At 56.5% G+C, this 11,344-nt stretch overlaps 2 protein-coding genes across 2 annotated transcripts; both read right to left on the reverse strand.

Moving 5' to 3' along the window:
* Positions 1 to 649: 649 nt before the first annotated feature.
* Positions 650 to 3,252, reverse strand: MAM_05698 (DNA replication regulator Sld3; the record flags this gene model as incomplete). Its single annotated transcript, XM_040824496.1, has 7 exons — positions 650 to 659; positions 940 to 1,036; positions 1,078 to 1,232; positions 1,283 to 2,007; positions 2,060 to 2,770; positions 2,831 to 3,013; positions 3,091 to 3,252. The coding sequence occupies 7 exons, from the start codon at positions 3,250 to 3,252 to the stop codon at positions 650 to 652; spliced, it is 2,043 nt and encodes a 680-aa protein (XP_040677475.1).
* Positions 3,253 to 4,218: 966 nt separating this feature from the next.
* MAM_05699 (D-alanine--D-alanine ligase) lies at positions 4,219 to 5,531 on the reverse strand (the record flags this gene model as incomplete). Its single annotated transcript, XM_040824497.1, has 3 exons — positions 4,219 to 4,395; positions 4,525 to 5,153; positions 5,186 to 5,531. 3 exons carry the CDS (start codon positions 5,529 to 5,531, stop codon positions 4,219 to 4,221), a joined length of 1,152 nt encoding a protein of 383 aa, XP_040677476.1.
* Positions 5,532 to 11,344: the final 5,813 nt, after the last annotated feature.

Consider the following 11,344-nt stretch of genomic DNA (forward strand, 5'->3'; position numbering starts at 1 on the left):
GTGCCCGCTTGTGCCCTCTGCGTTACCAACGCCTTCAAAATGCTTTTCTTTATAAACCCTCATCAAATGTCATCAAAGTCATCGTCCCAACCCAGTTTCTCGTAAATCGACATCATCCTTTGCTCTTGAGATTCCTTCACAGGCACTGGACTTTGGATCAAGTCTAGTCTTGATATATTCTTCCTGACTAGTGTTGCCACGACCCCGTCGGCCGATTTGGCGGGCGATCGAAATCCTGTTGAGCCTCCGACCGTGCTTTGAGACCCGAACTCACCTACCGTGGTTGTGTTTCCGTTCGTCAGCGGGGATGATGGTGGAAGCGTTGGCCTGTCATGGACCATACGTCTCATAAAATCGGCCTGCAACGAGGCCCGGGCTGGTGTTCCACCAACAAGGTCCAAAGCGGGCAAGATACTACTACTATCCACCAAAGCGTCTTTGTGGCCATGCCTGTGTCCTGTGGATGGAACCAAATAGTCCACGCTTGAGGGAGGTATGAGTTCCTCTACGCTTTCTAGAGGAACGTCTATAGACGATTCTTGATCCGTGGAGAATACGTCTCTGAAGCGATTGTTTGCCGGCGTGGCCTTGACTTGAATTGAAGGAGCCAACACAGTCCTGGGCGTCTTCTTTGTTTCTGCTCAGGAGGTTAGTCTTCACTGCAATCACACAGCTCAAGGTATGACATGATGGGGAACCAACTCTTTGAGGACAGGCTAGTCATGGCCCGACGATCGTCTGCTTCCGCCATGGCCTTGCCAACGACCTCGCGATTTGGTTTCCTCAGTGCGGAAATTGCATCCTTCAGCTCGGCTTCTACCAACGCCTTCCTACTTGCTTTGGTTTCTCCAAGGTTACTTGTGCTGTTACTCCGTGATAGGGACGTTTGTCTTGGCAGGGAGTCTCCTCCTGGCAGCTCTTTCAAGGACAAGGGCTCACTCCCCTCGCGCTTTATTCTTGACACAGATGTTGACGTGGCAGATCTTAACAGTGCGATTGTGCTGCCGGGGCCTCTGGAAACGCTGCGCCGATGTAGCTGCTCCGTTGATAGAGCTCGTTGCAGCGTTCTCCTCGAACCAGGGGGAGCTGGTCGCTTTGTAGCGGCTCCTGGCTTTAGCTCCTTCTTGCTAGAGAATCGCTTTAGTGCCTTGGATTTAACAGGAGACGCAATGATCGGGCCGCCAAGTTTGCGGTTGATCGCATCGCATCGCTCTGGCAATCTGGCGGAAAAGCTACGGGAATTTTAGCAAGCACCTTGACAATATCAAGACACAACACTTACAAGGGTACAATCACATCCACACAAAAGTCCTTCAGGGGCTCCGACGAAGGTTTCTGCTGGATCTGGCCGGCTGCAGAATTATGTGCCGCTTGAGAGTCTGACAACAAGACATGTTCATCGTCGGCAGTAGACTGCCATATGGTTAGTCGGTCGGCGTGTACATCCAACAAGACGGGCAAGTTATGCTTGCTCCGCTTCTTAGGCAGTGGTGCCATGTTCTGCTCTTTTTGGGAGTCTGCTCCTGGCAAGGTGGGCAAGTTCGAGCCCGCGGGTTCTTCCATGGCCTTCAACGGCTCCAGAGCAAGAATTTCTAGTATCAGAATCATTTGAAGCTGAGTCTCTCGGGTGCGAAGCATTGATACGTGCGACTTGAGATGCGCTGTCGAGGTTGATGCTTCTTCTTGATTGGTTTCCGGCTTGATCGCATTCCACCACCTGCGGATGTTTTCATCTTCCAAGGGATACAATGAATCCTTTCCCGGTTTCATTTTTCTGGGCTTCCGCTTCTTCTTAGCGCCCTCGTCTGAAGTCTCGATCAGAGTCTTCATTTTCGTAATCATGTCTGGAATAGTTTCGCGATACTTTTTGTCTATTTGCACGGTCGTGAGGATCAAGCCCTTCAAGAAGTCTATCAAGTCTGCCATGTTCAGGGTGGACTCGAGATCCAGATGGAATGCAGATCGCGCTCGCGAGAGGGGTCCTTTGGCAAAATACGCCAACGAGCCCTTGAAGCAGTTAGCAGCTGAGCCATGCCATAGTTCAGGGGGGTGATCCTACAATAGATCTGTACAGTGCTTCAAAATACTGTGTGCGAATGTTGTCAAATATTGCGTCTGCAGTTTGCGGTGGCGAAGCTGCCGGCAGGTACGCAACGGACTGGCACGTCTCTGGGGCATCTTGTACGTTCAGAAAGCCGTGAGCCTTCTCGTCGTCGGATTTGATCTCGGGGGGTGACTGTCGGATGTGTACATCCCCTTGATCGCCTTTGTCGTTGATTCCATGCTCTTGCTGCACTACCTGAGGCTTTGGTTTCTTCCTGACGAGGCTTTGAATAGCCTCGATGGCTGCTCTCTTCTTCTTCTGTTCTCTGTACAAATGGGGCGTCGTCAGTGGCGCACCGAATTCCGTCTCGGGTCTGTCCTGCTTGGCTGGAGTCAGACGTTGGTGGCATATTGCCGTAGCCCGCCTTGCCAGCTCTCCAAGATCGACCCAAGAACCAAGTTTGCACATAATGTACAGCCCATTTGGTTGGCTTTCAAGAGCGTATACTGTGCGTTTTGACTCGTTTCTCGCAACCAGAATGCTTGGCGAGGAGCCTAGGCGATGCTCAAGATGCAGTATTTTGACGTGCGACTCCACGAAACGGGTCTGTGGCAATTCGGCATCGGGCGAAGAAAAATCGAGACTGCTAAGAGGCAAATACTCTCGGGGAAGAAGCATCAACGGCAACAAGAGTCGCGGCTGGGTATGCAGATTTGACGGATGTGGCTATGCATGCTTGTTAGCTAGGTCCACTGACGGGGTCTAGGCGTTGCCAGACTTTCCGACCTTGACTGCAATGGAAGGCTTGAGTAAAGGATCCATTTCCGCCGCATCTGCTCGTCTGTCGTTGCGTCCATTTGGCGAACAGAGGGCCTGACGGTTCAAGCTCCCGTCAGAGCTGGGTGTCAGGATCCCGGACCGTGGACGCGACGCGTCTGCGTCGAGCACGGCGGACGAGGGCATAAAAGGCTAGATATATTCATTCGTCAGGAAGGGCATGGCAAAAGAAAAGGACGCTTCCATGAAACGGGAAGATGAGGAAATACGCGCAGAGCACCAGTGTACAGATAATCCTGAAAAGGCAGGACGTGGTCTGCATTCGACTCAAGGTGGACCAATTCAATGTAGACGCGTCGAGGCCGGGTGCGGAATGAAGGTGACGTCGGTGCCAGCCAGCAAGTGGGGTCGTTGCCTCCTGCGCCCGCCATTTTTTAACCCAATCAAGTTCCACAAGACACCAGCGAAGACGTCTGAATTTGTCAACGGATGGATGAGGTGATTTCCTCGTCCAGCCCGTGATGAGCTTGCGCATCAATTGGCACGGCAATGGGGCCAACTGCTACTTGCACCCAGCCATCTTGGACCCGTGCTTGCAGCTTCTGGTCTGCGGCTGCCAGGCATACTCGGCTCAAGAGTCAGGCCTGTCGATGAAGACACTGCCATCTCGATTCTCTGACAAAGTTTGGAGGCTTTCTGGGCGTGATGGAGGCTTCCTGGGCGTGATATCGCAATCAGCCGCCAACAAGACGAATTGAACCGCCCTTTGCGGTGACGGCACTGGCGTTGCGAACCCTAGGGCAGTCTTTTGTTTCTCGGAGTTTGCGTGACGATAGTGGACGATCCAGGCGCAGACTGGAACAACAACCCAAGCTTCAAGTCAACGCGCGAATGAGGGTCACATGTCGATTTTAGGGGAAAGAACGTGTCCCGTCGGTACTGACTGGCCCCAAACTCATACAACGACAGCCTCGACGAGATTGGACAACCTGGTTGCATCATCTCGCGGAATACAGCTGTTGATGCAGTAATCGATGCTCAAAGCTACGCGCCGTCTGGCATCAAATCACGCCCAAGCTCAGGACCACACTGAGACGAGGGCTTCTTCCCAGAAGAGATAGAGACGGGGTAGTTATATTACTTAGATAAGAGATGATAGCTACGACGCCACGTAGAACGGGGACTCTACACCAGCAACCCGGTGCCTGATTAAAGTTGTCCAGCGCAAATGAATGAACAGCTGAGAGGAATACCACGGCTCGCTCGAGGGACGCAGGCGCTCGGGCTGCTGCTGGAGCGCACCCGGCACGCAGAGGGACCCGGGGGACGCGGGCGCCATCAACCAGCTGCCGCGGAGATGAAGAACCAGAAAATACTGCTCGCTTCCGTCACGCCATCTATCCGCCCCGGACGCAGTCGCCGTTCGGGACCTCGAGCGGCCTACCGCCGGGGAGGTCGCGGCTGAGGGCACTCGCGATGATGGCCGTCAACAGCGCTTCGAACGAGAGCCCGTTCTCGCTTGCGCTCGCTGGAAGCGGCGAATGACCCGGAAGGAGGCCGGCAATGGGGTTCACCTGGGGGGAACCAACGTTTGAAATCGTTGCCAGCAGCATGGTTGAGGGACGGGGGACACACAGAAAGGGGGGAAGGGGGAAAGCGGGAAAGGGGGAAAAGGGGGAGGGGGGAACCCGACACTCACTCACCTCGAGGACATTAGGGACGGCATCGGCATCGTTGGTGTCGAAGCGGATGTCGACGCGTCCGGCATCGCGGCAGCCCAAGGCAGCCCAGGTGTCGAGGGCAACGCGGCAGGCGGCCTTGACGTGGGCGTCGTCCATGTCGTGGGAGTCGTTGTAGCGCAGCACACACTCCTCGCTCAGCTTGCTCTCCCAGCTCGCAAACTCGGGCGTCTCGTGGTACTCGTTGCCGGGAGACGCCTGCCAGATATGCTCCCTGACGCCGATGACGCGGCCGTGAGAGCCGGTCCCCAGGATGCTCACGGTGAACTCTCTCCCCGACAGAAACGACTCCACCAAGATATCCTGCCCGGGGAAGCGGGCCTGCAGTTTCTTGACGGCGCGCTCGAGCTCCGCAAGGCTGTTGACCTTGTTGAACCCGTCGATGCCCTTGGACGAGCCCTCAATGACGGGCTTGACGAAGAGGGGGTAGTTTGGCGGCAGCGTAGCGTTGTCGAGGAGGTCGACGTGCCCGCTTCGAACGACCATGAAGCGCGCGTTGGGGACGCCGTAGTGGTCCAGGATGATCTGGTCCCCTTGCTTCAGTCCACGGCGCTCGGCACGGCTGGGGCAGACACGTGTGCGTGTCGCAGGCACTGACTGACCTTTGTATTGGCCTTGTTCTGACACAGCGCCATGGTTGCGGCGCTCGAAAACGTATACGGCACCATGTAGGCCTCCAGCAGCGCCGGCACCTGCGACTCCCTCGAGGATCCGTGGAACCCTTGCGCCATGTTGAACACCAGGTCCCAGTCCTTGTGCCGTCCCGCCACCAGGTGCTCGACGAGCGACGAGATGCCCGGCACGAGCGTGACCTGATGTCCCAGTCCCTCGAGCGCGGCGGCCACGGCCTTGACTTCGCCGTCATGCGTCAGGGCGGCACACTCCTCGCTGGTATAGCCGAGTTGGAGATACGTCAGCCTCTGCTCGGCAACCAGCGCTATTTTGAGGCAAGACTCCTTGTTGTTGGCCATAGCTATTGTTGGACGTCAGGCGTGAAGAGAAAAAAAAGAAAAAAAAATGGTGAGGGCCTGGAGCAACAACTCACTTCTACTGCAACAACACGGCACGACACAGTTTGGGTATTGAACGGTCCTTGGTTTTCCGCAAGCCCGCAGACCTCTATTTATGCAGCAACCGTCTGCCCTAGGTCTCGTGATGGTAGCCCTGGTGTAACCTCGCCAGCCGTGTGACGGAGCGGGCAGTTGATCGTCGGCCGCAAGTGATGCGTCGAAACGGCCATGATGAGCAAGTACGAATGTGGGAAAGAATCGTCGTCCTCCTCAGGCTCAGTGCTCGCTCGGCTGCCGCGTAGGTTGGGGATGGTGGACAGAAAGCAAGCATAAGCATACGGCTGCGCGTTGACATATGTGGATAAGACTTGGATGAATGCAGCTTCCTTACCCCTCAAACACAAGTTGGGGACGATGTCACTGCAAATAAACACACACGCTTAACCCCTACATCCACCGTCTACACGTGATCGCTCGCCAATTCCAACAGCGCCAGCGTCCACCGAAGGTTCGCACGCCGTAGAGCTTCTATGGCGTGAGAATCAGCCTCCTATTCGCTGCCCTGCTCGTGAAAGGCGTGCCGGCGGCCTCTCGTCGCCCGACTACAAGTCCAGACTTTACTTTACTTTCAAGCTTAAGCCTTGGGCTGTCTGAACCAGAATTCGGAACTTGCTCTGGAATGCTGTTGTTGTACGTGGGCAGTCTGGTTTAAAAATCATAGATCCTATGCCTTGGGGAAATAGACTCTGCTTTGTCAGCGGGGAGGAAACCACGCCCACCGCCACCGTACTTGGCGTTGTCCTATTATCAACACTGCAGTACTGCGCTACTGCGATATCACAATCCACACGCAAGTACACAATTCTCCGCCGGCAGCCGCGGTGCCAGTAGCCCTGCCCATCTACTAGTATCTCTCCTTCCGTGCCGCCGAAGATGAGCGCCTTTTCCCCACTAACCTGTCACCGCCAGTCGCCCATCAACATGTCGTATAGATGGACCTTCCAGCCGAAGAGCAAACACAACCTACAGAAACACCGCCCTGAGCTCAGCGGCGGCGGCAGCAGCAGCAGCAGCAGCGATAGAATCTACCGCGCGAACTCGGGCCGTGCTACGTTCGATCGCATGCGTGACAAGGCCCAAGGTTCGAGGAACGGGCAAGGCCATCAGTCAGTCGCCCTGGAGCGCGGGACCTTTCGACTTCATCCCCCGTGGTCGACGTCTCAAGCAGCGGCCCGGCCAGGCCAGCTGCGCCGCCGTGAATACCCTTCGCAACCTACCTCGACTTCTTGGCCGAGAAGGACGGGCCGAAGCTGAAAATTTGCAACAGGCGGCGCTGGCGGGCCGATCCAAGACAGCCAATCCCGCAAGTCGAGTGACGGTGGGCGTGGCCACGATGGCATGATGACGACTCGAGGCCATTGACGGCCCGGACACGCCAACATCATATACCATTCCTGCCGGACGAGCCCGTCGACAATGTCCCCCGAGCAGCAGTCCCTCCAACGGGGGCCGTCCAGCACCGACGAGTGTCCGCGGAACGCACAGCCCGTGTATACATGTACGTGGCACACTGGACGGCGTGGCGGAGAGCCGTGTGGACCTTGACATCAGCCGTCGTCGACATGCCGGCGGGCAAGCAAGAGAGAGCAAGCACCAGCGCAACAACCTGCCCAGACGTGAGCGGAAAATGTCTCGCGCGAGCCACTTAAGGACAGTGTACAGGAGCAGCACGTCCCGGGAGAGCGCGAAATGCTCGACCGAATGGGCCGAGACCTGCAGCAAGCACTGTATCGCGCAGGATGCGGGTTCGTCACCGCAGACAGCGGAGGTCACACGGCCATAATAGGCTTCCATTTAACCTTTGGATCGCAGGGCGCGCAAGACACAGGCAGGACACCAGGATGGGAAACCCTCACGCACCTCCAGTCCCGGGGGGACCCCAGAGTTTTGTCGAAATGGTCGGTGGCCCGTCAATAGCGGGCATTTTGGCGTTTTGGCGTTTTGGCGGGCAACGGGTGCTTGTCCCATGATTTCTGGGCTGCCATCCCCAAGGGGAAACACAAAAGCAGGCACAAAAGCAGGCACAAGAGTTGTCGAAACAGCCCTGTGGCATGTACGTACATACATACGTGGGGGTTTCTGTCTGAGGGAAATTACGGGAGAGAGAACCTTGTTCTGCGGACTCGGTCCTCGACGTCTGCCAAGAATCGTGAGCCATGGCTGCAGACAAAACGCCGCACCCAAGAAAAGATGTGTCTTTTTTCAGTGCTGGTCTCCTGCGGGAGCAAAAAAGACAAAAAAATAAAAGGGGGGCAAACCAAGCTTGGAAAAAAAAAAGAGTACTTTGTCGCGTCTCGCAAGTCTCCCGTCGTCAACAGAAGACAGGAGTGAGTGGTGCCAGCCGGAGATGCAGCATCCGCGGACGGGGCCAATCCAGCGGACCAGAACGGGCCACAGCAACCCAGGCCGCCATGTCCCGTTCCGCGTTCCGCGTTCCGGGGAATCGAAGGGAAACAAAAGAGAAAAGGGGAGGGGCCGTCCAAGCGTCCTGCATTCACCTCGCTCCACGGGAAGTCAATCGGCCCAGAGCCAGGCTTGGCACATGCCGCGATCGGCTAGCCCTCTGTCGTACAGGTCCATCATTATCGTGGTTACATGGGGGGGGGCATTTTCTTTTCTTTCGAATCGAAAAAGGGAAGAAGAAAAAGACCGGACAAACCGTCAGCCCGTCAAACCGTACCTAGTTGAGCCACACGGCGTCTCTTTTTCCCGCCAAGGGCCGATCCGGCACCGGCCGTCCCCATGCTTGCGCGGGTACACCATCTTTTTTTTTTTAACGGTGGGAGGGAAAGCAAGGGCAAGGCGAACGAACAAAGGGAGTTCTCGAGCGCGCAGGCCCCTTTGTTTAACTGTCGCTTACAAGACCAGAAAGGGACAAGAGAAGCCGGACATGGACATGGATACGAGGGGCTTGGACATTTTGCATTTGCGTCGGGTCGGAATTGGCTTTGCCTTGGCTGGCTTGGGGAGGCCCCTGGCAAGCTGGGCGCTGGGCTCTGGGCTCTCGTCGCATGGTGAGGAGACGAGACGTACATGCCTGCTTTGCGCATACGTGCATGTTGCAGCGCGGGCCACGCCACGGAGTTCCCTCGGATCTCGAATACGGGTAATGGGTAAACTCTATTCTCTCGTCACGGGCAGCCAACGAGCTGAGGGACTCGGGTTCCTGGCAAAACCTTGACCAGACAGACGCGTGCGTTCTCTTCGCTCCCCCCCCCCCCTCCTCTTCCGAGGATGGCAGGACGGCGGGATGCCCTTTGTTTCATGTCTGGGCAGTCGTCGGCGTCACAGCTACGTACTCCGTACTACGGAGTACACCGTACAACAAATGCTCCGGCGTCGGGCGTGGCTTCTTTTTCGTGGCATTGCGCTGCAGCCGACCGGATCGAGAAGACGGGCAAACGGGACGGCTTCACCGCCGGGGGCATGAGAACAAACAGCGAGAGGAGAGAGAGAGAGGGCATCTGAGCATCTGGAGGGAGAGAACCAACAGACACAGACACAGACACGGCAAGACGAGCACCAGCACCAGCACCAGCACCAGCATGAGCACCAGCACCAGCACACGTATCTTGGCCCCGTGACGAGACGTCGAGTCCCGACCCGAATCCAGTCAACACCCCCGCCCCCCCGCAATTGCACCAACACGTGAGCGTCGTCGCATCCGCAGGCAGCACAGCGACTAAAACGTCCAGTCTTCTCCGGGAGGGACCGCCGCGCGACATCCAATCCCCACCGCAACCATGCAAGGCGATATTTATAATTATACGGAGCACGGAGTAACTACGCGAGAAGACAAAAAGGAAAAGGGGTGGCGGGGACCAGACCTAGACCAAGGGGTAAACAGTCATACTAGTAAACCCGTACTCCGTAGTCCGCAGTCCGTAGTGACAACAGCATCAGCAGCTGCATCGACAGAATGCGTCCCCGGGCCCTGGAGGCACGTCCCGCGAGGCGAGCCCGGCTCCTCCCTCCCCCCTCCCTTGCCCTCGCCGTCCCATGCAAAGGCATTTAGATTTTAGCTTCGTTGCATCGACGCATCCCCGTCCCCGGGAGGAGTCAGGACAGCAGGCGGCCCTCGGAGATGCAAGCGAACGCGACGCGAGGCAGCGCAAGGCAGCGCAAGGCAGCGCACATCGCAACGGGGGCCCCTGTTCCTGCTCTCCCCCAGTCACACCCTTCCCTTCCCTCCATCCGTTCCCTTCGTTTCGTCTGTTCGTTTGTTCGTTCGCTCGCTCCCTCTCAGGCACTCACGAGTCACGAGTCGCGAGTCCCGAGTCACGGTCGCTGTGCCTCTGCCCTGCCCTGTGTCTCCGACGCGGCCGAGATGCGAGATGCGTCACGACGAGTCTGTCCGTCCGTCCGTCCGTCCGTCCGTCCGTCCCTCCAGCCAAGCAGGCGAGCAGCCAAGCAGCCAAGCAGCCAGGCACCACCACAACACCAGTACAAGCGTCCAGGACAAGATGGGGAAAAAAAGAAAAAAAGGGGGGGCACCCAGTGATGCCGTTTTCTAGAAAAATTATCCTCCCGCCTCTCTACGACCACCAACAGCAAAGCAGCAAGTAATTACCAGCCGCCAGTCGGTGGTTAGCCGTACGCCCCTCCACCTGCCCGTCTTCTCAACGAGTCCGCCACTCCTCGAGCACGTTGCCTCCCCCCCCTCAAAACCCCACCCCGTGCCATCCAGGAAACAATTCCCCTACCATTGTAGATCTGCAGACGCCACCATCGCCGTCTTCATCGTCGTCGTCCTCGTGCTGCTTGGTCCGACGGAAAAAGAGTCCAGAGTCTGCGCTGCGCCGCTCAGCTGGTTCATCGCCGACGGTGCGGGCTGCCGCAAACCCTTTCTCCTCGCCTGGGTGTGCATGTTGGCTACCTTAGGTACCCAAGTACCTACTTAAGGTACATACCTACCTAAGTACCTAGGTACTTAGGTACTTAGGTAGGTGCTCGAGGACGTTTGCCAGTCCTTTGTAGGGTGCATACTTCACTCGAAAGTTCAGGCCAGTACCTGGAAGTAGAGACAGGCAGGGACAGCCAGGAGGTCAGCTACGTCATCTTGTAACTATTATGCCAGCCATGTGGCGAGGCGTCGGCTGTTGGTCTACCTCCGAACGAACCTGCATCCCCCATTGCGCTCTCCTGCAAGTGCCAAGGGCACAGCGCCAGCCAGATCCCCGGACCCCCGTCACCTTGTTTGATTTTGACCAGCCCGTACCGCTCAGACACACCTCGTCAACTGTATTCAGCATCCAGAATTGGGTAATGCTTGCTAAAGAACCACTTTTTGGTCGCCTATGCCAAAAATTATCTCGAGAAAGGCTGTAATAAGCCCCATGTAAATCATATCCCCTTGTCCTTGGGTATTTTTGCCCTCCTCACATCGCTGTACCGAAGCGCCAAGAATTTGCACAACATTTTTACAAACAAAAAACACCATGGTCCCATCCTCCCATGATAATATGATATTCATTACATGCGCAAAGGCGTGCGCAAAAGCAGAAAGAAAAAAGAAAAAGAGGGGGTTCGCGACACATCTCCCTGGGCCCCCAACGTCTCAGGCTCGTCTATCTGATCTTCCATGCAGGTAGAGGGCCTGGCAGCACGGCAATCTAGACCGCAGCTGAACCTGCATTGTTCATGGTTGAAGAACAAGAAAACCGTAAACTATTCACACAACTGACCCTGGCGTAGAGTCATGTACGGGGATGAAG

Source organism: Metarhizium album, assembly GCF_000804445.1.
Source record: "Metarhizium album ARSEF 1941 chromosome Unknown scaffold_15, whole genome shotgun sequence".
In the NCBI taxonomy this organism is placed as follows: Eukaryota; Fungi; Ascomycota; class Sordariomycetes; order Hypocreales; family Clavicipitaceae; genus Metarhizium; species Metarhizium album.